Here is a 27,843-nt window from a genome sequence, read left to right as displayed (position 1 = left end):
CTATTGTCCGTCCATACTATAATACAATAAAAATGAGAGTTTCTAAATGTTGAGTGCTCTCTTAAGGAGGTTACTGAAACATCATCTTCTTCACCTTCTTTTCAAGCTGAATTTATGCTCCATTCGTCCATACCATAGGGCTAAAGTCATATATTATTATGTCACCTTGGAGGAAATGAGGGCTAAGAGTCAAATCTCTAGAGGTTGGAAGACTCAACTCTAGAGAATTGACTCTTAGCCCTCCATTCCATGTAAATATTTAGTTTGTTTCATAGCTAGGTTCCTTTTTGCTAATTTCATAGGTCCATGATTCCATCAAGTGTATGATTTTTTATGTAAAGCCTTATGTTCCAGTATTTTTTCTTCAGCATTGGCGTTGCATTCTCTACTTTTTAGATCATGACAAGGGCTTGGGGCTCCCCAAGCCTAGCTAATCCACTCTCTAACTTCTTCAGATATTTTTTTGGGTCGCCGAGTAGGTCTAATGTAAGTACTATTCAATCCATTGATGTCACATGCCATATGAAAAGTTTCCCAAATATGATTCTTTGAAGTTCTTTTATGAATTTCTATCATTATAGCCAGAAAAAACACTCTTTGCCTATTTAATTTGGCCGCACCATAGGGTATTTATTAGGGCTAAAAATAGATTAGCATAAACCCTCGTCTTCACATGATCATCTAATAATAAAATATCTAAAGTTGGGGATTGAGGCAAGACCCCCTATTTATATATATATATAATTAATAAAAGTTATGTACAAAATGACCAACAAAAAAATGTTAGTCCAACAACAAAATTGACAAAATGAAATACCTTGTACTAATAATAACCAAAAACCAACATCTTCTATCAATGTCAAAATCTAATTACTTAAATTTGAAGTTGGGGAGTTCCACGGTGTCGATACCTATCATACCATTGAAATGTCCCAGAATATAAGCTTTAATATGCATGAAACGTCCATGTTGCATGTTTGGTTGGCAAGACATTCCACAACCCTATTGTGTTTACAACAAATTTAGGAAATTTTCTTTTTGATGTGACCAGAAGCCACCTTAGTTTTAGTGAATAAACATTGTAAACTCCAATATTTTTAAAGAAGATGTCGTGCAATCTTTTTTAATTGGTGGCCAATGTAATATCATGAAGAATGGCATGGAGGTTGGCAAAAGTGTTCGTGCAAGTGCCAATCCTATTTTAGAAGCCGATGACCAGATTTCCATGGTAGTCAAAACCACACTACCTGTCTTAACCCACCCATGTGACATACGTAAATTGCCCTTTCAATTATTCATATCAAGTTTACTAGAAGTATAGAGCAACTCCAGGTGATTTTTAACTTTCAAATAGCCTTGTTACAAGAAAACTTAATAGCTATAAGCTTTGAGTTATTTCTTTCCGATCAAATGAACCGAAAGATCAACAAATGAAGTAATGTAAATGATGTGCTTTATTTAATCAACACGACTGCCGTATTTTTATTTTAAATATTATATTAAAATTTTATATTTTCTTCAAAGTATTACAATAAATCTTTGTTTATATCAAATTAAAAATTGATTTCAATTCAATTTGTTATTTTCAACGCACAAAGATTGCTCAAAAACCATATCGAAACAATATTGCTCAATAAGATACTATACAACATAAGATTACTCCGTGGTTCATAAACAAAAGAATAAAAAAGTCTCATAAATATTTTACTGGTATTTTTTCTCTAGTAATTATTAATATCTAGAGTTGTTAAATGGACCGAGTAGCTTGTGAGCCAAGCTCGACTCAATTTGTTTATGACTCAACTCAAGTTATTTATAGAGATAAACAAGCTGAGTTCAAGTTCTCAAATTCTTAATTTTTTAAACGAGCTCGAGCTCAGCTTGCGAATAGTTAAGTAAGCTTATTAGTAATGGGATATTTTTGTCATTTCATATATTAATTTTATTTTTAACTTTTTTAATTTTCATTTCTAAAATTTTAGTTTTCCGGTACTCTAACTTCCCACCACATCCTAATTCATATGGATAGTGCTAACCCTTATTTTTTTTCTTTTTTTTTCTTCCTCAATTTTCATGAAGCCATCACCGACGTCAAAATAGTTTTCTTTCGTAATTTTCTAAAATTCTTCCACCATATTTGAAACTTTCACAAATATAATTTTTTAGTTCTATTTTTAAAGGAGGTTGAACCAAAACACCAGAGACCACAAACTACTTAATAAATCTTATATTGGTATTACTTTTTAGTTCTTACCCTTTTTATTTATTGATAGATTTATTATTATTATTATTATTATTATTATTATTATTATTATTATTATTATTATTATTCGTGTATATATTTATCTATATTAATATATTTGCAGTTTGTTTAGGTTTTTCTAATTATTTTTCTACTCTATTGTTTATCTTCTATAAAATAGGTGATTTAGTTAGTATGATCTTTTTTATTTGTTTTGTTTTGTTATGGAGTCTTTTTTATTTTCTAATTAAAGTTATTATCTATATTTAGATATATAATGCTTTATTAGGAATGGATTTAAAAAAGTAGTTTAATACTTAAAATAAATGATAATTTAGAAGTATTTTATTGAATATTTATTTGGTTATATACGGTATCATAATTAGAAATAATAAAGATAATATTTATATATTTTTATTATTTTCAAAAATTTTAATTAAATTTTCATGGCATATGATATTTTTCAATTAAATTGTGGCATATCCATACAAATTTAAGAATTTTTTATTATTTGTTATATTTTCAACTCAGAAACATATAATTTTGTTGACCATTGAAAATATATTTTATATTTGTATTTTTTATATATTACTATTGGCTCTATATATTTATTTATGATTAATTAAAATTTAATTTTTATTTATTATTTTCTTTTTAAAGTATGCACAATTTTTCATTCTATAGGTCATCATCAACTCCTACAATGAAACAAAACAATGAACATATGAAACACTTTAATTTGATTTAAGAAATGAATGATGAAATGAGTCAAGAACAGTTGGAAATTTCGAAAGATAAGAATAATTCAAAAGATAAAAATATAGATAATAAAGTTGTTCCTTTTAAGTAAAAACAAAGAAAAAAAATTTAGTTTGGAATAAAATCACTCGAAGATAGGAAAACAAAGTGCAATATAATCTATAATCATTGAAAATGTCATTTTTTCTAATAGTACAAAAAATATTGTTGTTCACTGAATAATCAACTAATGGTATGATTATTACTAACTTTTGTTATGGTCATGCCAAAGGTTCGAGAACTTGTATCTCATATGGTGCTCACTCATTAGTGTTTATTTTCTATGATGGATTATATTGTTTTTAAAGCTATGTCTCCATTTTATTAAAAAAAAAAATCTTCCAATAAATGGTTAAGAAAGACTGTATTAGTACTTGGTACTTATGAAATAACAAAAAAATTGAAATTGTTGTTGAATGGTGCAAGTGGGATTAGTATTACTATTTATATATGGAAATCTGTCAAAAAATTCAATATATGATTTTGACTGCACACTTTATTGATTCCAATTGGTGCTTCAAAAGCGAGTGCTAAATTATTTTAATGTCTCTCCTCCCCACACAGGAATTATTACAGTTGATGTTTAACCAAATGTTATATTGATAAGGGAATTGAGAATAAAGTTACAAGTATTATTGTAAATAATGCTTTTATATAATGATGTATGCATCAGAAGTCTTAAGTATGATTTTCCTCTTAAAAAAGATTAAGTATTGATAATTTTCATATTCAATGTTGTGTGCACATACTTAATCTTTTGGTACAAAATGGTCTTGATCAGCTTAGTAATATAATTTATGTTGTTAGAAATGTCATAAATATTTTAATAATTCTAAATCTAACTTATCCAATTTGTCAAGTTTAAAAGCAATTACAATTGTCATTTAAGAAGCTCATTTTGGATTGTTCAACAAGATGGAATAGCAAATTTTTTATGTTGACTTCAAGTTTAGAGTTAAATGATGTTTTTCCTAAATGTGCAAAAATATATCATAGATTTTGTTATAATCCATCTGAATTAGCAAAGAAAAAGGTGGAAGAAGTATCTGAATTTACAGTGATATTTCATAAAATTAGTAATATGATTTATGGATATGAATATCCATCGGCTAACATTTTTCTTGTGGAGTTGTATGGGTTTAAAGAGTTGCTAAATAAAAAGAAAGATCGTGTTCAATGACAATTACGTTTACAAAGTTTGATAAGTATTGAAAGGATATCAATATTTTGTTATCACTGGAAGCAATTTTAGATCCAAAGTACAAAATAGTTCTTATTAATCATACTTATCTAATGATTTTTTGTGAAAATGCAAAAGAAAAATTATGAATTGTATAATGAATATGTGAATAGTCACATGTTATCAATCTGATCAACAAGGTACTGGTAAAAAAAAGTTTCATATGCTTTTGAATGAAATTGACAAAAATCTACAACAATCAGATTTGGATATTTATTTGGAAGAAAGTAGATATATTTGTAATGCAAATGCAACTTCGGATGTTCTTTTATATGAAATTTGGCAAATTTATTGATTCATATTAAAAATTTATGTAATATATTTGTTAGATTATTTACAGCTTTAGAAAATCACACTTTATTCATGCAATTATACACTATCAGTGTTGATTCAACAATAATACATTACTCGTAAATTTGAATAAAAAATTTATGCATTATATCATACTTAAATAAATGAATTGATTCAAGTTTTAACATATATTTTTTTGTTTCTGTTTTTATTACATATAAGAAGTGCTCAAAAAATTTACAAAAGTCTTATATACGAAGGTCAGACACTGTCAATAGCTTTGTTTTATTTTATATATAATCACTCATGGTACTAGCGGAATCAAATTTCTTTTAAAATTTTTATAACATTAAAATATTTAAATGTTTATTCATAAATTTTTTCCTCATTGTTTTATTGTAAATATTTAAATGTTTATTCATAATTTTTTTACTCATTGTTTTATTGTAATTATTTTTTCATAAAAATTTGTATCGTTGGTAAAAATATTAATATTTTATTAAAATAAATATATTAAAAAAACATTTATAATTCAAGTCGAGCTCAAGTCTTGCAAGCTGAGCTCGAACTTATAAGCGAACTAAATCGAGATTGTTCGATAACATATTTAAGTCGAGCTCGAACATCATATACTCAACTTGGTCACTCGTCTAACAACTCTATCAATATCACAATTGCAACAAAGAAAAATGCCCAGATGTATTTATTTCAGGCATCACTTCCAACAGGAATTGTGATTTGGACAATTTGACAATTTCCGAATAAAGTCAAACATAACTTAAAATCACAGTAATAATTCTATCAATGCTTTTGTTCACTTCACAATTGTTTTCAATTTTTCTAATATACAATCTCTCATTTTTTTCTTATAAAAAATAATATTGCATTCAACCATATGGGCACAACAATGATGATTTATTCGCTCATTCATTCATTTATTTATTTGTTTGTCTATGAAACTAATTTTGATAATTATTCTTGAATGAGAGTAATTTGATTGGGACTAACATTTGATTTTTGCTCTTAATTCTTTATAGCAAATTTGACAAAAGCAAATATAATAATCTTCCCAACGGCCAAACAGCAATATGATTGTTTTATTATTTCAACTTAAATCATAATCAATGATATTTCAAGTAAAATTCAAACCTAACACTATTCAAATATGAACTATCCAAAAGTTAAAATATCATTATCTGATCCCAACCCTAACTGTGAATGAGAAAGCATTCAATCATTCCCTCTATTTGCTTGGCAAATGAGTTACAAGAACAACTTTTAGGATCATTCTTGTGCACAAAATTAGAGACATTTCCATAATAAATTCTAGTTTCAACTCCCCATATAGAAACATTTCACACCATCTAGCCTAATATGTATACATGACATAAATATATAAGTTTAGGGTAAAAATGAAAGTAAACTGATCAAAAGATAATTTAATGAGAAACGACTTAACTTAAAGCAAAATAGGCTGTCTGCAGGATGCGGCAAGCAGAAACAAAGGTCCCCACAAGCAGGCAACTGCGAAGAACCAATTGCCTTGTCCTAGAGCTTATAGAATCAAACGAGTTCAAAGCTGCTTCCAAGATGGATTCACCGTCAAGATAATATACCTGATAATGCTTACAAAGTTAAAGGAAGAATGGATAATAATACATTGACCTGTTATTTAAATTCACAAATGATATAGATAGTTGCATAAATGGCAATTAAATAATTTACATAGGTTAAACAGATAATTATAGAATGCACAAATCCCCCCTTATAATAAGTGAATTACCACAGCAAGCAAAAAAGTGAACCAATGAATGGAAAGCCTTTACATTCTAATACCCAGATCAAACCATGTTAGAACAACCAATAATCCCATCACAACAAATCCTACTCGCATGTCCTTTTGCAACATTAGCTTTTCATATCGAGAACAATGACGTGATAGAAAAGGTCGGAAGGAATAGATGTACAAAGCAAAGAAGAGAATTTCAGTGAAACTCAAATTTAACTACAAGTAAACCTCTAAGTAAAGATTAGAACACAAAGACACAAATCATACAAGAAGATTAAATTTCCCTGCCATCAATGAATCCTTGCACAAAATGCAGACAAAACCAAGTATGCAATTTAAACAAACACATTTCTGAAGTGGCGGCACACAATTAGCATCATAAATCATGACTAAGGATTCCTTGCACTGTTATGTAATAAACAATAACATTCAATAGCTTAAAAGTGTTCACAGTAAGTTAAAAGGTTCGTTCACAAAGAACAGACAATATGTTAACAGGAAATGCTATCTCTCCGTAATATAATATACTAGTATTTGCCAACTTAACAGAGACTAGTACTAAAAATATATCAATTTTCAAATATAACTTTTCACCAGGCCTATGGAAGAACAAACTTTGACTGTCTCCAAAATGCTAATGTAGTAAGAGAATATGCAGTTGAACTTGATTGTAAGTTCCAATAGTTCAATAAGGGCGTTGACAGTAAGTTTTAAAACTTGAAAATTAAGCAGTTTTTAATCTAAGTATAGAGAATCGAAGCTATTTATTTTGCATTAATGTTAATACAAGACATTTACTTCTTCAACGAAATTTATGATCCTAGAAGAAAATGAACAAAAGGTGATGCAGCATTAAAGTGCTGTCAGGTCATACGACAATTTTCAACTGCCTATTTCCCTAATTTGAAGGCATTCAACTTTACAGATAATGGCAAAAAAGACACTACAAAATCCTGCTGCAATTAGACAATGTTAAAAACACAAAGCATAATGCGTTCATGTTGGAAACTGTTGAAACATATATATCTTCCAAGTAATAGTATCTTATAATATTTAAAAATAAATATAGAAATAACAATAAACAAAGATTGTAAGACATTAAGCGACAAACCAATCAGAAAGCAAAGCAAGATGAAACAGTTTGAAGTCAAGGAGAAAGACGTTCTATATGGAGTCACTCAAACTCTACAATAAGAAAAACACTAACAAATATCTTCCAGTAAAAGATCAAGCAAGTTTCATAGAATTTAAAAGCAAACATATGTTACACATATTAATCAGTTATCAATTGGGTTAGCAGTAAATAGTTTTACGACATACCGGAAGGCTGTTCAGAAGCGCAACTAATAAGGAGACATGGAAGGCACACGTAAGAATCTTCTCCAATTTATTTGGAATCCATGTGGCAAAGTGAATTGACCGAGGGAGATACGAAGTCATATGGATTGAATGTGACATAGAGATCAGATCCCCAACAAAGACAAAAGTTTGAAGGCAGCCTTTCCCTCTGCTGCTAGAGTTTCCTTCATCTGGGTATAAACTTTCAGTGTCGCGGGAGAGACATTTTAGTCTCGAATATGTTATCTCAGCCCATCCTTGACCAGAAAGCTGCACTGGCATCATGCATGATTCAACCTGTATCCATAAATGTCACTGTCATTGGCCATATAGCAGACAGTATTTTCACGGGTAAAATATATGCTCCTTGTGTTTTTACATAATGCACGAAATTTAGTTTATAAAATTTAGTACATACATCACAATCATCTCAAGTCAGGGAAAATCTGTACAGAATCTTTATTATATTAGGAATTGTGTGCAAATACTCTGGATTGTCGGAATTTGAATTTTCCCTAATGGAAGAATAGATTTTGGAAGTGTTTCATTTTAAGGAGAAGAAATACTTTTCTGCAGAATAACTTTTGGATGTGATGGGAGAAGAAATATTTCTCTATAGATTCCATAATGTAAAGATGGGAACGTTAACAGAAACATCTGAGATTCTGTGCGCTGTTTTGGTTAACAGGGGGCTGATATGCAATAAACTTTTACATAAGATATTTTAGATTTGATTGCCCAACCAAATTTCTCCCAACACGATTTTCAATATATAAAATATATATTTTATTCTCTTACAAAACTCAATATTCAATACAAAATATTATTCTTTATATTACTGACACAATTTCCTATACCTCATATCAAATAAATATCTCAAACAAACAAACACACCCTTTATTTGTTTACATAAAACCACAAATACTATAGACATAATTTACCAATACAGTTAATGTCTATCTAACATAGCAGTACACAAGTGATCATAATAGCAGTCCATAAGTCATCATATTTTAGCATGCTTAGTATCCTGACAAAGGAAAATTACCTGCGAACAGATGCTGCCACTTTGATTTTGTGGAGTTTTCTCATGATTACAGGCGCATCTCCTAAGCTTTACAACATTATTAGCATCCAAACAATGAACATTTTCTTGAGCTGAGTCAGCTGACTGCTGCTTGTTCATATAACTAACATCATCGGCCCCACTCACAACAAGACAGGAAGCAGGTGTAAATGCTGTAAGGTCACTAGGACAATATGTCTGATTCCCTTCAAAGTGTGTGAGTGTACTCTCTTCAATTAAAGAATGAGGAATGCAATAGCCTTCCTCCAGTGTTCCTAACCCACTAGATAGGCCAGAGCTATGCGAGAGGGTCTGCTTGGTCAAGTCATTAATTATCTGCTTCCACTCCTCAGAGTTATGGATCCTGAAGTTATTCAATGAATGTATAATATCATGAGGTGACAGATAACCTGATAATGGTGAGACAGAGGGCACATCCAAAACCTGCGGAAGAGGGCAAATAATCCAAGATTTATCTGCAGCTACAAAGCTTTGGGGAATGATATAGCACCATAAAATACTTTGTTTTATACCAAGGGGGTTTCACCGTAGATATAAAATGGACTCAACAAGAAGGGAAGAAGGAACAAAGCCAAAGCGCATACTGCACAAAACTGTAACAAGTAACCGAAAATCAAATCACTTCCAGCATAATAAGGTTGCATTTCTAATGGAGGAAGTAGTATAGACACTTACAACGGCATTGTGCCAAACACCAGCACAGTATATGCGGAGAGAAGCCATCCTCGGTAATGCCAGTAATGATGTGTGATTAAAGGCCACCAAAGCTCCTGGAAATAATCCAGCCAAAAAGATAGCAAGATACTCCATTTTTACACCCTCACTACAATCAATAGAAGTGATATTAGCGTCTAAAACTTGCTCCTCTCAGTTCTGAGTGTGATACACTTAAATTAGTGTTTATATGGAAGTTGTGATACCATTTATCATTGGACTGAACAGAACATATTGGCAAAGTGCTCCTGAAAATTTTTTGAGTGAAAAGGACCCGGTTTAACTGGATCAGTTTTAGTAGTGTCTGTCAGAAAAGGCAAAGAAACTGCCATTTGAGATGGTGTGGCCGGAGAGTAAAAGATCAGATAATTTGCGCATAATAGCCTAAAGAAAGTAGCTCAGTGTTCCAGGTGAGCTGAAACTGCATTACGTGGGATTGGAGTTAAGAAAGAGCATCATAATTAAAGAGATGGGAATAGCAAATAGTAGTTAAATGGAATAGGATATAGGCGAACTTAAGTGGAATTGCCTTAGCAGGGACACCAATGAATTTGAGTAGAGAAGATTTAGATTTGGGTGATTTTTCTAGAGGTTATATTTGAGACTCAAGCAACACTTCGGATAATTTTTTGTAGTAATTTTACTCAGTTGTTCATCTATACTCCCATTAGCATATACCACTCTTGCATGCATTAGTACCCACTCACAACTCAATATTAGTGAGATATAACGATACTTTAGAATTAATACTCAACTTCAACTATAATTCTGATGTTGGGTACGGGATGGGAGAGATCTCAGTGTGTTTGATTGTGTTTTCTCTTGTTTTCAACACTATTCCTCTATAATCGCCTTTTTTATTAATTATTATTTTTTTATAGAAAACATAACATCAACCACCAATTTTAATTTAAAATATTAGCTTCAAGATATTTTTTATTAAAATATCACATTCAACACTTATTTATATCACATCAAATCAATTCAAAGTTTTACTACTCCTCTCATTTCTAAATTTTGGGTTGATTTACCACTTTATCCTTGGTAAAATGCCGTATGTTAGATAGTATTGTGAAGAAATGAATCGGAAAAATGACTCATTTTTGTTGTTCCACAAGATACATATATAGGAATACATAAATAAAAGAAAAAATAAATAAATAAAATAAAAAAGACAATCTAATCTAATTCCAAAATCCTAGGCAATAACCAGCCTATCGTAATCCCTAGATTTAAGATTTCAAATTAATTATTAGTAAATCTACATTAATTACACTACATAAATTTGTAAATCTATATTAATTATATTACATAAATCAAGCCATGTATTTTGACACCCCCTCAAGCTTGAGGTGAATAAATGTCTTCCATTCCCAGCTTGAATAGTAGCCTCATGAATTGCAAGCTGTAAGTCAGAAGGAATGCAAGACATGCACACCAATTCAGCATCCAGCTTTTCTATGATGAAATGTCTATCTATTTCAATGTGCTTTGTCTTCTCACGTTGCACTTGGTTATGAGCAATATTGATACCAGACTTGTTGTCTGTGTACAACTTCATAGGGCCTTTTATGTTTAACTTTCAAGTCATCTAAAATTATGTCTAGCCAAAGTAATTCATATATTCCTTGGCCAATAGCTCTGATTCAGACTCTTCTGATGACCTTGCTACAACATTTTGTAGCATGTTTTTCCATGTTACAAACTTTCCTGCAAGAAAAGTGCAAATGCCTGGAAGTTGATCTTCTATCCACTAGAAATCCAGCATAGTCTGCATCCGTGTAAGCTTCTAGAGTAAGAGAACTGTGTCTTCCTTAGCTTCACTTAATTTGAGATTCGGGTCCATGGAGAAAAGACGGGCTTGCATCCTCCTCTTACAGGTTCCATCAATAAATCAATGACATATTTTTGCTTTGATATAAAGATTCCTTGGGATGACTATGCAACTTAAATGCCAAGAAAATATTTCAGCTTTTCCAACTCTTTTATTTCAAACTCCTTTGGTAATATGCATTTTAGCTCCATTTTCTCTTTTTCATCATTTATAGGTATTAGATATATTATGAATAGGGGTACTTTTGTATTTATAATAGTATAAAGGCATTCTAGGTATTTTGCTAGTTGTATTATATAGGTTTGTGTCGTATTTTGTATTATTGAGTTTTACATCAATGAAAAATGCGATATTCTTCATGGTATCAGAGCCACTCTCGTAGCTCTAGTCCCGTCACCCACCCACCGCCTGTTGCTGCACCGACCGCGTTGCACCGCCCGCCTCCGCACTGTCGCGCTGTCATCTGCGGTCTGCGAGGCTATTCTGTCATCTGCGGCCTGCTTCCTTCTGTCATCTACGATCTGCGTCCAGTATTGAGGTTGTTCTTCCTCCTGGGTTGGGTTGTTGGATTGTTGTTTAGGATTTAAGTCACTTTTGTTATCCTGAATTGTTAGAGCTCTCTTCAATTCAAATATTACCCCAAACATGTCTATTTCTACTTCTTTTACGGGTGTTCTTTCTCTAACCCCGGTTATTGCTACCGAACGATTGGTTGGAGATTCTAACAATGGCTCTTGGTCTAAAGCTGTTCCAATGTGGTGTATAGATCAAGGTTTGGCAAATCATGTTACTCCATCCGCTCAGATTTTTGCACAGAGAAAGCAGCATGGCTGAAGGCTGATGCTTCATTATGCAGTTTGTGGAGTCTATTGATCCAAGTCTTCATCCAATTTTTACCAATTTTACAAACTGTTATGATCTCTAGAGACATGCAAAGACTATATATACCAATGATATTCAGCGCCTCTATAGTGTGATATCTAATTTGGTTAATCTTCGTCAATACGTATTGACAATTCCTGAATATCTTGGTAAATTTTCATCCATCAAGGCTAATCTCAATTCAGTTTTGCCTCCGGGGAAAACAGCTGCAGAGAAGCTTGATCAGCGTGATATATTTTATACGATGTGTGCACTAGTTGGTCTTGGTCCAGATCTAAGTCAAGTTTGCGATCAGCTTCTTTCCAGCTCGACAATTCCGACTCTTGATGATGTTTATTCTCGCTTATTAAGTGTCTCCTCCGTGGCCCATCCGATTATTAATTCCGGAGACAAGTCTGTCTACTAGCTTCACTTTTTTGCCTCTGCAAAGTGATCCTAGCTCTCGTGGGACCTCTTGTCCACGCTACATTTATTACAATAGGTGGGGCTATACTCGTGATAAATGTTTTCAACTGTATGGCCGACCACCTCGGGCTAATGTTGCGCGGGTTGAAACTCCTCATTCATCGTGCAATTTTATCACTTTGATTGGTTCCGATTATGAGGCGTATCTTGCATACCAAGCTTTAAAGCAGTCATTTCACACTGGTACCTTTCTTGGACCATGGGTCCTTGATTTTTGGTGTCTCTCATCACCTATCTGGTAATCCAAAACTGTTTTCCTAATTTTATAAGTCTACCTCATTACCTGATATTACTTTAGCTAATGGGTCACGTGTTTCTGTTAAGGTTGTCGATGATGCTAAACCATTGCCATGTGTTCTTTTATCTTCCGTTCTTTTTGTTCCTCGTTGCCCGTTTAATCTTGTTTAAACTTTGAACTGCTCAATACCATTTGATTCTGATTCCTTCTTTATTTAGGACCGCAGCACGAGGGATTGGCAAAGGACTTGAGCTCCATGGACTGTATCACCTTAACCATCCTCCACCACCTTTACTCCCAATTGCATGTTCCATCGTAAGTTCTCCTCAACTACTGCACCAACGGTTGGGTCACCCGAGTCTTTCTATGTTGTGTTGGCTTGTTCGTCTTTCTAGTTTATCGTCATTGTCTTGTGATCTTGTCAGCTAGAAAACCAATCTCGTGTTTTGTTTCCCCGGAAGGTTAATAACAGGGTTGATATGTCTTTTGCTTTAGTCTTTTATGATATATAGGGTCCATGTCGAACTACTTATGTCTATGGGTTTCAGTTCTTTGTTACTTTTGTTGATGATTTCTAAAGATGTACTTAGCTTTATTTGATGAAAGCTCGTTCTAAACTATTTTCTATCTTTGAAACATTTTACGCTGAAATTCAAAATCTTTTTAGTGTGTAACTTAAAATACTTCGAACTAACAATGTCACTGAATATTTCTCTACTCCTATGACTCGGTTTATGTTATCTCATGGTATTTGACATCAGTCCTCTTGTGCTTATACTCCTCAAAAAAATCGGTTGGCTGAACGCAAAAACCGCCACCTTATTAAGACTGCTCGTACTCTGCTTGTCCATCATCATGTTCATTTCCGGTTCGGGGCTGATGATGTACTTATTGTCTATTATCTTATTAACCGTTCGGTCCTCCATAATAAAATTCCTCATCAAAATTTGTTCCCTTACGATCCTTTATATCATTTACTCCTCCGTGTCTTTGGGTGTACAGCATTTGTTCATGATCACTTATTGGGTCGGGATAAGTTAGCCCCACGGGCGCTGAACTGTGTTTTTCTTGGCTATTCTAGGGTGAAAAGAGGTTATAAGTGTTTTTCTCCAAATATTCGTAGTTATTACTTTTCAGCCGATGTTACCTTTTTTGAGTCCATACCTTATTTTCCTACGTTATCTTCGATCCCATCTGTCAACCACGTGTCTATTCTCATTTTCTTTTGCGTCCACCTCTTCCGGTGTATAGTCGTCATCCTCGCCCGCTAGTGTCTCCTTCCGATGGTTCTACCACTTTTGTTCCTCTAGCGTCTATTGACTGTCCTGGCTCTCAAGACTTGCCATCGTCTTTTTCTCCTGCGGCTACTACCCTGCTGGATCCTGCACTGTTACGCCGAGGTACTCGTTCTTCTCGTAATCCATCCCATTTACAATTTTCTTAGTTTTAATCGTCTGTCTCCCACATACTATACCTTTATGTCAAACTTATCTTTTGTCTCCCTTCCTAAATCCCTTCGTTAAGCTTTCTTATCCAAGTTGGTGACAGGCAATGGTAGATGAAATGGCTGCTTTACATGCTAATGGTACTTGGGACTTGGTGCCTTTGCCTTTAGTTAAGTCTCCCGTAGCTTGCCGTTGGGTCTATGCAGTTACGGTTGGTTCGGATGGTCAAGTTGCTCGTCTTAAGGCCCGTTTAGTGGCTAAGGGATTCACACGTGTCTTTGGTGAGGATTATACAAAAACCTTCTCGCCTGTTGCCAAAATGTCTTGGATCCGTCTTTCTATGTACACATGGCCTCTCCATGATATTAAGTGCATTTCTTCATGGCGAACTTAGGAGGAAATTTATATGGAGCAACCACCTAGATTTGTTGCTCAGGGAGAGTCTGGTCTTGTTTGCAAACTACGCCGTTCGCTATATAGATTGAAACAATCTCTGCGTGCTTGGTTCGGTCAATTCAGCAGTGTGATACAAGAGTTTGGTATGATATGAAGTGCATTAGATCATTCTGTCTTTTATAAGCACTCATCACGTGGTAAGTGTTTATACTTTCTTGTGTACGTTGATGATATTGTTATCACTTGAAATGATCAAGAATAGGTTACTCAGTTTATTTAAGCATTTTCAAACTAAAGATATGGAACCATTGAAGTACTTTCTTGGTATTAAGGTTGCTCAATCACGAGATGGTATTGTTCTTTCACAACGGAAATACGCATTGGATATTATTGAAGAAACTGGCTTGTCGGACTGCAAGCCAGTAGACTTTTCCATGGATTCAAATATGAAGCTTCTTCTGGGATTAGAGGAGCCATTAGATATTGTAGAATGGTTGGTAAGCTTAACTATCTCACACTCGACCTGATATCTCTTTTGCTGTGAGTGTTGTGAGTCAATTTTTTCAGTCTCCAAGCGATAGTCACTTGGATGTTGTCATTCAAATATTTAAGTACATCAAAAGGTCTCCTGGTAGAGGATTATTGTACACTAATCAAGGTCACTGAATCAATTGGCTATTCAAATGCTGATTAGGCAGGATCCCCGTTGACAGACACTCTATTTCGGGGTATTGCATATTTGTGGGAGGTAATCTTATCTCATGGAAAAGTAAAAAACAAAATATTGTTGCTTGATCAAGTACATAAGCAGAATATCGGGTGATGGCATTAGCGACATGTGAACTTATTTGGATAAAACAACTTCATGAACTTAAGATAATGGAAGTTTCAGAAATAGAACTCTTTCGTGACAATCAAGCTGCTTTGCATATTGCTTCTAATCCGGTGTTTCACGAGATGACTAAACATATAAAGATTGATTGTTATTTTATTCTGGAGAAGATGTTGTGTTGCTTCGAATGATCAACTTGCAGACATTCTTACTAAATCTCTCAGAGGCCCTCGAATTAAATTTCTGTCTAAAACTTGGATCATACGATTTGTATTCTCCAGTTTGAGGGGAAGTGTTAGATATATTATGTATAGGAGTATTTATGTATTTATAATAGTATAGACATTCTATGTATTTTGGTAGTTGTATTATATAGGGTTTTGTGTTGTATTTTGTATTATTCAGTTTTACGTCAATGGAAAATGCGATATTCTTCAAAGGGATAGGATAACAAACTAATTTTCCTAAAATATTTGGATTACAAATTGATTCTCCTACATATTTACAGAGCTAGCTACTCATTGACACTCCCCCTCAAGCTTAGGAATAGATGTCTTCCAGTCCCAACTTGGATACAAGAACATGGAAACTCAGAACCATTCAGCCATTTTGTTAGAACATCGGCTAATTGTCTCTCTAATGGAACTTAGGACATACAAACTAACCCTTCCTCCAGATTTTTTGATGAAATGCCTATCAATTTCAATATGCTTTGTCTTATCATATTGTATACGATTATGAGCTATATTAATAGTAGACTTGTTGTCACAGTAGATGTGACACACTTGCCAAAAAATTAAGTAGTATTGTCTCTTTGATGAACTTATAGTTCATAATCCTTGAGCAATAGCCATGAATTTGAATCCTTGCCACTACATTCTGCTTCTTGCTCTTCCATGTCACTAGGCTCCTCTTAAGAAAAGTACCCTATAGTTGATTTTCTATCCACTAAGGAGCCAGCATAATCAGCGTTGGCGTAGGCTTCCAAAGCAAGTGTCATTCGTTTTGAACAAGATTTGTTTCCCATGATTGTCTTTCAAGTAATACAGTACCCTGTAAGCAGCCTAAAGATGAGGTTCTCTTGGATCATGCATGAATTGACTAATTATACTTATAGAATATGCTATGCCTGGTACATTCTTTTATCCACAATGGGTTCTGGTTCTTCTTTAGCTTCTCCCAACTTATAGTTTGAATCTATTGGAGTAGATATCGGCTTACACCTAATCTTCTATGTTTCTGCCAATAAATCACACTTTTGCTGAGATATGAAGGGTGTTTTCTTTTACTCAAAACAAACCATCACATTTCTCCAAAAAAAAAAAAATAATATACTACACACTCATTATTTTTATATTATCTACACAATTCCCAAAGTTGTCTTCAAACTAAAAGACAACAAACAGACCCGAAGATCCCTTGTGTGGAATATGCCACCTCAATGCTGAGGAAGTACTTCAATTTCCCTTGTTCCTTTATTTCAAATTCTTTTATTAGTCTCATCTTCAATTCATGCTTCTTTTTCTCATCATTTCCAGTCACTATGATGTCGTCCACATAGACTGAAAGAGCAGTCACTCCTTATACAGGCGAATGCCTAATGAAAAGAGTGTGGTCACCTTGGCCTTGCTTGTACCCAAATTCCTTCATAACTTCCACATATCTGCCAAACCTTGCTCTAGGAGATTGTTTTAAGCCATAAAGGGTTTTTTTTTTCAGGTTGCACACCTTGTTATTGTGTTCTCTTCAAATCTTGGTGGAATGTTCATGTAGATTTCCTCATTTCAGTTACCATGAAGGAATGCATTTTTAACGTCATATTGTAGGCATTGATAATTGAAGTGAGCAGCCAATAATAACAAAATAATCACCATGTTTATTTTTGTAGCTGGAGCAAAGGTTTCTAGATAATCCACCCATAAGTTTGAGTGTACCCTTTGGCTACTAACCTTGCTTTAGTCAGTTGGAACATGATGAGAGTTTGGCTCTAAGGTCCCTGATGATACAGGTTAACACGGGCTGGCACATGCAAAAGGTCAAGGATTTTGAATGGTCCGAAGAACTCAGAAGTACTATCTTCCATCATTGAAATCTCCCCTAAAGAGAGGAATTGAAAGAAAAAAAAAAAAAAAAAAGGTTTATTTTATGTGAAAGTAGATGTAAAATTTTCTGGTAGAGGGGTTGTAACACTTGTATCCCGTTTGAGTGGATGAGTAACCAAGAAAAACACATTTGATGGCTCTAAGGTCTAGCTTACCTCTATGTTGTTTGCGAACATGAACAAAGGCAGTTCACCCAAATACCCAAGGAATGAGGCCATTTGAGGTTGTGAAGTAAGAGTAGAAGCTATTGCTTTTCTTTTCTAACACATGGGATGGAAGTCTATTTACCAAATTTATGGCAATAAAAACAGCTTCTCCTCAATAAGACTTAAGAAAATTCAATTGAAATAGTAAGGCTCGGGTGGTGTTAAGTAAATGCCCATTTTTTCTTTTAGCTATACCCCATTTTGCTGTGAATCGTTGATAATCCCTTTTGATTGAAAGTAAGGTGATAAAATCTGATTGAAATACTCTCTAGCATTGTATGTCGTAACGCTTTTTTATTTTGACCCCAATTTAATTTTGAACCATCGAATGAAAATTAAGTATTAACAATGCTAACATCATATTGTTGGTTAAGAAAAAAGATCCATGTAACTCAAGTGCAATCATCAATTAAGGACACAAACCAATGAGCCCCAAAATCATTAGGTATAATGGAAGGAATCCATATATCACAATGAAGCAAATGAAAAGCATGAGAACTTTTATTGCTAATAGGAAAAAATGCACAAGTATGTTTTGCCGATTCACAAATGTTAAAATGAAATTCAGAAATATCTTATCCTTAGAACAAATGAGGAAACATTATTTTTAAAACCCTAAACGAGGGATGACCAAGACGTAGGTGATGTAGCCAATGACATCTTTATTCAAGGAACTAACGAAAGAAGAAGACAAGTTACTCTTGTGTTTTTTAGATGGTTCGAGGTGGTAAAGACCATTCCATTCCTTAGCAAGTCCAACCCTCCTCCTGGCCCTAAAAAACACAATAAGAAAAGCAAAAAAATAACATAGCATTTGAGACCATGAGTTAACTTTTGAATGGACATAAGGCTCGTTGACACTTTGAGTACATAGAGAACGTTTTTAAGGATAAGCCTATCATATGAATATCTCCAATCCTGCAACAGTAGCTAAAGAGCCATTGGCCACGACAATTTTTGTATTACTTGGACATGGGGTATTGGTGTGGAAAAGTTGAGATGTGGAGATCATATGGTCTGTAGCACCGAAGTCTATGATCCAAAAGTTGGTATAGAATTTGTCTAAGACATTAATGCAAACAGGTTTACCTGAAAGCGCCATTGAACATGCTCCAGAAGGCTTCTCAAGTGACCCCAACAAAATTCTCAACGTCTCAATTTCTTCATCGTTGAAACCCCCTATTGTTGGATTTCCTGCTCTGCCATATGCGCTTGAGGCCTTTGTTGCTGGCCCCACGGTTGCCCCATTCTCGGCTTGATGGTTTACCATTCAACTTCCAAGACTTCTCCCTTGTACACCTAGGTTTCTTGCAATAACTACAACATTGATTTTATTCTCCTTCCCTTGGTTATCTCTACCCGGCAGATCATTCTTGGACAACTCCTGATTTGTTTTTGCTGCCAAGGCTGACCCGTCCATAATATTTGTAATAGCCCGTAAAATAATCGCCGGAAGTTTGCCGGAGTCGGACAAATTTCATTTTGGGCATAATTTATTTTGGTCTTTTAGTGTAATAAATTAAAGAGTTGGGTTTAAAATAGAAGTAAAGATTGAGTTTAGGCCAAAGTAGTATAAAATAATTAATAAATGGCTAAGTATTTTATGTTTAATAAAAGAATAAAATAAAATAAAATTAAAAAAAAAAAAAAAAGGAACAGCAGCAGCAGCCATCACGCACGCCGCCGCCAGCCCTTCTTCTTCTTGGAGTTCTTCTTCTCCAAAATTCTTCTTTTTGGTCTATTCTGTTGAGGTAAGTGAGATTAATCTTAGATAGATGATATATTCTAATCCTAGACCCTTCTATTGATATTTTTCAAAATTATTGTCAAATGGGTTTGCCTTAAAAGTGTTAGGTTTTGTCAATTTTTTCTGGAAAGTTGATTATAATGTCATCTAAGGCTTATGTGAAGATTATTATTTGATTTTAAATTGAAAATCGTAGAATTTATGGGATGAGTTTGAAACCCTAGTTTTGCCCTAACCTAGTTAGGGTTTTTGGAAAAAGATTTACGATTATATTTAAATATTATGATTTTTGGAGTTAAACCATGTCTATTGTGATTGACATATTTTTCGAATATTTATTTGGCAAAATAAAGTGAGATTATAACGAACTTGTTGGGTCTAATATCCTACTTTTGCATGGTTAAATGTTGACAATTGGAATATTTTGAGTTTAAAACACTCTTTTTGAAATTTGCCTAAGAGCATGTTGAGTATTTGGTCAAATTGGTAATTGAAACTACCGTCGAGTCCGATCAGCTCGTCAATTGTTTGGATGATAAGGCATAGCCTTCCACCTCTGTGCCTTGCAAACACGTGAGGGTATACCGGTATTTTAGGATAACTAGCTAACCTTGAACTAGATCCCGAATGGGCTAGGTCGAGGGATCGAGATGGCGGATTCCCTTTTTGGGTGATTCCGAGGTGCACGTCATTCACGATGAAAAGGTCTTTAGACCGTCATCTGTGATGGAGGGATGGATTGCATACAATCCCCTCTTGGTATGTTATATTGGAGACTAGAGGGTTGTGGGCCGTATGGCGCCCCTCGCAAACTAATAATAAATTGATTTACGTATACTTTGGGTTTCGAACCCTTATGCACACATTGTGGAGTTTTCTTTGAGGGTTGTGACCCTATGTTTGTTATGTGAAACTATGTGACGTGTCATACGAAGTAATAAGGTTGGAAAACCGGGTCGAGTCGGCCCTGATTAAGGCCTAGTGGAGTTTTCTTCGTAATGTGCTCATCACTATTATTTGAGAATGAAAAAGAGATATAAAGGAGACGCTAAAAGACTAATGTGTGTGATCATGCTTCCGTCATACCTAAATGATGCATTCACGTCATATGATCCATTGGGGGAATTAAAACTACTTTACCTTCTAAGAAGCTTTTGAAAGTCATTAATCATGTTTAAAGACTAATGTCTTTTGAACTATTTCCAATTTATGCTTTTGAATTGAACTTTATTTACTTAATTGATAAACCGGTGTGCTTTAATTCTAAGTCCCTATTAGTTATTGGTATTTATTATTTTAGCCTTAGCGCCACAGCATAGGACTTGTTGGTTGATGAACGAGCCTTCCGGTGTGGCGTGGCGATGACGCTCCGGTTTGAGCCTGCCGGGGTGTTACAATATGTGGCTCTAGCATAACACTCCTATGACTTTCTTCTACTCAGATTAATGAGATTGTCTCTTCTACAGTCAGTGTATCTTCCTTGCCGAGGATTTAGATCCTAACCTGATCAAATTCAGAATTCAATCCGGTCAAAAAATCATATTTCCGATCCTTCTCAATGAACTACTTCAAAGTGGCAGCATCATATTTGTCTCCTTGCTTGGTGGCTCCGGTTTTTTCTTTGATTTCATTCACAAAGGCAGCATCACAGCCCTCCAACTATGTGCGGTTGATATTGTCCCAAATTTCCTGTGCAGCATTTAAGAACATGAAAGTGTCACTGATCGTTGGGTCCATGGAATCCCATAGCCAGGACATAATCATGGAATCCTCTTCATCCCATGCTTCAAATGCTGGATCCTTTCCTTTCTGGTCCGGTTCCAAGGAGGTGATTAAGCCTCCATTTGCCCTTTTGGTATGTGCGGACAATTTAGGACCATTTGAGATAGTTCTCCCTATTGAACCTATTGGATGCCCGGATATTATGCAATTCTCCAATTTTCTGAACAGAATTCGATTCTTGGGAACGGATGGAATTGTTGGAGACGGTGGTTTCAAACATTGACTTGGTAAAGAAGAGAAACTCAAAGTAATTAAAATTGGAATAGAAACACGGCAATGAAGGTTGCTTGAAGACGAAACCCTAGAAAAAATTCCTAGAGCTCTAATACCATGTGGGAAATCAGAGATGAGAGAAAGAAGATTATGTATTTCCACATTGCTTTGAATTGATAATACACGGTGTTATATAGGAGATTGAGATTGCAAAGAGGAAAAAAGTAAACTAACTAACTAATTTGATTCTCCTAACATAAGCTATTTACAGCTCAGCTACTCCTTCACAGATAGTTTAAGGTTATTACCTTTCCGAGCATGTACTTTCAAGGGATATTCTCAAGAGATACCAAGGTGGTTTGATAACAAGAATGTCTATTAGATATAATACTATAGGTATAACATAAGTAGAAACAATGACATTACTGCCACTTTTGTCGAAAAATGACATGATGGCTGAAAACAGAAGAGGCTTAAGGGAAATGGTGGAAAGGGAAGAACAAAAATAAAGTGGTGAAGAGGGAAAGCATAAGGTGATTGATTCAAGTTGAAGAAAATATGAAAGAAATGAAGATTGATTGTAGGAAATTTTAGGCTGTAAATAGTAGGGAAAATGAGAAGAATCATTTAGAGCTTTTCATTCTCGACAAAACAAAGAAGGTGATTAGCACACAAAACATCTGGTTGAAAAATGAAAAGAGGGGGATGGAAGAAAAGACAGAGACAACAATATCAAGCAAAGGAACCAGCAAGGGTTCTGTTTATTTTAATTTCATAGTCTAAACCTACATTTTTAACTCTTTTAGAGTAAAATTGAAGTCGAAAACATGTCATGAAGACTCTGCAAGAAATTGTTCACTAGACCAAAAGCTGAATAATATCCTGCTGAGCAGTCTATGCACAGAGACAGTTTAGTTGACCTCAAACTGTACAGTCTTTAGGGGTCCTGCTCCATCCCAAACCACCACACCGCACTGTGCTGCAACCACCACTAACTCAATAAAGCACCACATTCCTTCAGCACATTATTAGCTAGTACTCTTAAATAAAATCTCGGTACTTAAGCCTTAAAGTGCGGGACTTCTATTTTACTTACTCAACCCCATCATGTTATCTCAAATTATCAGATGCGGATGTATTGTATCAGCATGGTGCATACTAGGGGATACTAAAGAGGATTAGTAGATAATTTTGCAGTTTTAAAACGAAATTCCCATAAACCAAATGTTTACAAAATGAGCAAAGTGCAAACAAACTCCATAGTAAGCCTAAGGTTTTATAGTTGCAATTTAACAAAGATCTTTTATGACTAGAAAAGTCTTCCAGTTGACTTTGAGACATAAATTGAATGAGCTTAGTTAAACTAAAATATACTATTCTAAGGGAGAATGGAAAATTTGAGAACCTGTACAAACTTTCTAGGTTACTAGGCATCTATAGCTGTAAAAAGAAGAGGGAGAATCATAACCTTGATGCTGCAAGGGCATGTCCAAACTCATGAACCATTACACTTATGACAGTGGATATGCACACGTATCCAATACTGGAAGGTGAGATGTTGAGCCCTGCATTCTGCAGAAGTATAAGACTTTCATAGCTGTCAAGAAGTAGAAGTGTAATTCACAAACTAGATACATCTTAAACATAGCCACTTGCAATCTTCAGTGAGTTATAACGTACGAGCAGGTAAATCTAAACAAGTAGATATAAATTTTATGTAAGTCTAAAATCAACAACCACAGCAGCAGACATATTAAAAGGAAACTAATAATTAAGAGGTTCAATAGTCTCAAAACATAATCACTCAATACTCACTAGATGTTGTAACATGTACCACATGTAATTTAAGGCAATAATTTACCGAAGAGAAATGACTGATTCATCTGGCATCGGATGCAAATACTATAAATATGGTTATTAAGTGGAGGATACACAAACAGCAAAAGATCATCGAACTATGGATCAGCAAAGATGAGAGGAGAGGATGGAATACTGACCAAAAAGGAGAGCCATCTTAAGGAGCTATCAGGTTGCACATATCCCATATGAACAAGTGCCGCTTGGACCAATTGACAAAGAACAAACTAACAACAGCGAACAATGAAAAAAATATCACCAACCATCATTCAGGAAAAAATTATCTGCGTTGTGTATATACAAATAACAATGCTGATAAACAACTGACCACCATCAGTCCAACCACGGCAGACAAACTGAACCCTACCCCCATGGAAAACCAACCTCTCAAGTACCTTCAAGAAAATCCAAGTAATAACAATAGGAACAAGTTTAAACACTCTCCATCCTCGTCTGTCTTAAAACAAGATGATACGAGAAACCAAACAAGAAGGAAAGCACACTGACCTAGCATGCTTGCGACCAAAACGAAACAACGGTTCATTGAGGGCCAAAAACTTGCAATCGCAATACCTACGAGAATCGTGATTGCATTTATGGATATTTCAATGCCAAATTATGAATTTTTTACACATGGGAAACATTTATGGAAGCAATTTATAGTGCAACGAACCAGCAAGAGACAGTGTTAGACAATTGTCTGGTGCGGCGCAGGGGCAGAAGCGTCTGAGGGCTCCATCGTCTTCTCCCACGCCTGCCAGCCATGATCCCGAGCGTAACCAAGGGTTAGAGCCTGAAATTTAAACAAACAAGAACCCTCTCCCGCTCCATCCCCTTCCCCAACCGGAAGACGGTAAGATGGTTTAACGAGACCGTTTAGTGTGCCAATCCCTATGTTGTGTGGAGCTTTGGTTTAGGTTTTGAATATTTGTGTGACGTTGTAAACGATATTAATAAAATTAATTTTTAATATTATATAAAAAATATTTGATTAAATCATTTTAGGAGTAAAAATTTGAATAAATAATAAAATTGAAGACAAAATTCTCCCCTGGCTATAAAAGAAAATCACATATTTTTATTAGTTTGTCAATATTGAGTTGGTCTGACTTAGATGATATAAGGCTTAATATATTGTTTTTATATTAATAAATAATTTAACTCATAATTAAAAAAAAGGGAAACTTGGTCGGCAATCCATGTCATGTCAGTAGTGTAGAATTTACATTCAGTCTCTATTATTAAAAAGTTGATCTGCACTCCCTCTTTTTCACTATTGATTTAAATTTAATTCCTATTTTTTTATTTTTTTATTAAATAGTATAATATAAATATGATGTACCTTTAAAATATATTTAAATACTTTTAACATTTTTTTATATACTTATAGCACATTTCGCCCTATCTATACTAAGTCTCGCTCTACCTAAATTGTTCTACTGATATACCTTTATTTATTTTTTGTGTACTTTTGTATGTGTATTTAAAAATAATAATAATAAATAATTATAATTACGTTTTATTATGGAATGAAACAAAAAAAAACAACTACATACTTCTCATATCTCAAAGAAAATCTTATGTCCGTCATTCTCGTTCATGTACCATAATATATTGAAATTTTTCCTCCTTCATGCAATCGATCGCTCTTATTTCCCCTCAAATTTATTCATATTCATTGAGATTTTTAAATTTGCACTAACATTATTGTATTATCGAAATCTAATTGTAAAATAAAATATACATAATGTAAAAATTACAATGTGACTAATTTATTGAAATACAATCCAAAATTGGTACGTAGAATTTAAATAAAATCATGATATGTATATATATATATGTATATATATATTCATTCAATCAATATAAGTTACAAATTTATATTTTAAAAAAAATTGCAATAGAAAATTAAATATATAGATTTTAAATACAACAATGATTATATATGTAGACACTAAAAATATATGTCTAAAATCAATTAGATATCATATATTTTGGAAGAAAATAAAATTCCAATAAAATAAATATATGATATTTAATTATGCATATATGTTAATTTTTGTACAATAAATATCAACCATTAATGCAAAAATCTGCTTAAAATGGAAGATATCGTACAAATATTACGTGCATAAATAGAGCCATAATAAATTTGGCAGCAAAATAAATTAATCTTGTCAATAAAGGAAGTATATAAATTAATATATTCCAAACAAGGCAATGATATAAAGATCTTGTCAATAAATGAAGTATATAAATTAATATCTTCCAAAAAAGACAATGATATAAAGATTTTGGCGAGAAAGGAATGTGCATAATTAAATCCGTCAAAAATGAAAAACGGCATCCGATGGAAAAGGAAATATTATAAAATATTTCCATCCACGTGGCACCATCCGAAAAGGAAGCCAAGGCCACCCTCCCTATAAATAGGAGCCTTGGCCAATTCATTTATATATCGAAGTTCATTTGAAGACTCGCGCAAGGGTAAGTCTCTCTAGATTCTCTGCAATGTTCTTCATTGTTCTTCGTGTCCTTCGAAGCGTTCTTCGTCGAAAAGTCACCGATTTGGACAAATGATTCAATATTGGTTGACGAACCGATGGAGTTAACGTTCTTCGTCGTATGTCCGAGCCGGAGAAAGGATCAAAGCTCTCAAAGTCATCGAGGAATCCATCAAAACCAAGGAAGAGCCTCCAAAGTCGCTCCCAAAGCTTCAAGATGTTCGTCGCGTTCTTCATAAAAGGCGCAAACCATGCCCTCTTCGATCCAAAAGTCAAAGGGACACGCCGCCAAAAGCGTTATGGAGCACCAAATCCCTCCCTCAAGGATCAAATTCCGTCGGATCATCCAAATGAGGCATCAATCCAAAGTCGACGATCAAAATCACCAACATGGATACCAAAGTCTTTCAAAAGCCGGCGAAGTCAAACCGAAGACCAAAATCCCTTCGGATCAAAGAAGCCACCCAAATTCAAATTGGAAAAATGGATCGACCCAGAGAGAGAATCAAAGGATCCGAATAGAGAATAGGACCCGCATATATTTAAATCATATGTAATTTGTACGATTTTGTGTTTATAAAAATATAACACAATTTTTTTTGTCTACAATATACATCATTTTATAATATTAGTTTACTTACTCTTCTAATTCTACCTATAAAATGAAAAAAATTGATATTAATAATTTATATTATTTTTGTACAAAATTCATAATTATATTTAATATAATACTCCCTCCGTCCCAAAAGAGACGTCTTATTGGGTGTTGACACAAGAATTAAGGAATAATAGTATTTAATTAAAAGTGGTGTATAAAGTAGAATGTAAAAGACTCAAAAGCCTTTGCTTTTTTAAGGATTTTAAAAAGTAGGTTAGAGTAATAATTAAGGGTAGTTTGGAAAAATAGAAATAATTTTGTTATAAAGTGTGGACTACGATTACTAAATAAGGAACAAGACAATTGTTTTAGGACGGACGAAAATGGAAAAACAAGACAATTTTTTTGGGACGGAAGAAGTATAAAATATTACGTAAATATTATAAAAATATTATACATAATATAAACTTTATTATATGTCAATATAATATTAGCACAATAAATATCTATCTATATATATAATTATTCTATCAAATATTTAAAATTGTATATATAAGATACAATTTTTTTGAAATATTAATACTAGTAATAAAAATTTATTTATAGTATTTTATATATTTTAAATACTTACTATGTATAAAGGTTAGGGTTTGTTTGTTTTGTGTTTTAATTTGAAGGAATTTTTTTTTATGTGAAATATAAAAAAAATGTATAGATAATATAAACATCATGAGTATGAGTAAATATACTAATTTCTGTAGAAAAATATGTTGAATTTTTTTCAAAAAAGAAACAAATCCTTGTTCTATAGAAAATAAAATTTACAAAAAAATAAAATTAAATAATTTTTCCTATCAAAGATTTATACTCCCTCCGTCTCATAACAAAGTATCCATTTTTCTATTTTAGTCCGTCCCATAACAAAGTATCCATTTCCTTTTTTAGTAACTGTACTATCTACCTAACATTACAAATGCCCTTACAACTTACAATATATTACACAAATGTCATTACCTTTATAACACACATACTAACAATGTTATTTTAGTCATTTCTTCTTTATTCATACTATATCCTAATATAATACCAATATTTCTAAAACTACGTGCAAAAAGCAAATTGATACTTCTTTTTGGGACGGAGGGAGTATTAAATATACAGGTCACAATTTTGTATAATTTTTTTTTAATCTTTACTAATATTTTTATTTTTTTATTTTAAAATGTGAAAATAATAAATATAA

At 33.5% G+C, this 27,843-nt stretch overlaps 1 protein-coding gene across 3 annotated transcripts; it reads right to left on the bottom strand.

Annotated features, from left to right (window-relative positions):
• Positions 1–5,742: 5,742 nt before the first annotated feature.
• Positions 5,743–24,404, bottom strand: LOC127255686 (membrane-bound transcription factor site-2 protease homolog). Of its 3 annotated transcripts, XM_051281356.1 has the most exons (10): positions 24,172–24,404; positions 24,006–24,071; positions 23,827–23,893; positions 23,639–23,725; positions 23,110–23,213; positions 9,461–9,608; positions 9,298–9,378; positions 8,747–9,208; positions 7,681–7,995; positions 5,743–6,187 (listed from the first exon to the last, which is right to left on the bottom strand). In XM_051281356.1, the coding sequence occupies exons 1-10, from the start codon at positions 24,261–24,263 to the stop codon at positions 6,026–6,028; spliced, it is 1,584 nt and encodes a 527-aa protein (XP_051137313.1). In that variant the 5' UTR covers positions 24,264–24,404; the 3' UTR covers positions 5,743–6,025. The 3 variants fall into 3 exon arrangements, with proteins under 3 accessions (XP_051137313.1, XP_051137314.1, XP_051137315.1); XM_051281357.1 differs by lacking the exon at positions 9,298–9,378; XM_051281358.1 differs by lacking the exons at positions 24,006–24,071; positions 24,172–24,404 and having other exon boundaries at positions 23,110–23,206.
• Positions 24,405–27,843: the final 3,439 nt, after the last annotated feature.

This window comes from Andrographis paniculata, unplaced genomic scaffold (genome assembly GCF_009805555.1).
Source record: "Andrographis paniculata isolate CXL003 unplaced genomic scaffold, ASM980555v1 Contig54END, whole genome shotgun sequence".
Taxonomy (NCBI): Eukaryota; Viridiplantae; Streptophyta; class Magnoliopsida; order Lamiales; family Acanthaceae; genus Andrographis; species Andrographis paniculata.
This window is presented reverse-complemented; position numbering and strand designations above follow the sequence as displayed.

Coding starts and splice junctions, on each gene's coding strand:
- LOC127255686 (XM_051281356.1), bottom strand. CDS start 24,263: ATGGCTGGCAGGCGTGGGAGAAGACGATGGAGCCCTCAGACGCTTCTG. Junction 23,214..23,638: donor TAAGATGGCTCTCCTTTTTG/GTCAGTATTCCA, acceptor ATACTTCTGCAG/AATGCAGGGCTCAACATCTC. Junction 9,609..23,109: donor CATGCCCTTGCAGCATCAAG/GTTATGATTCTC, acceptor TATTGATTGTAG/TGAGGGTGTAAAAATGGAGT.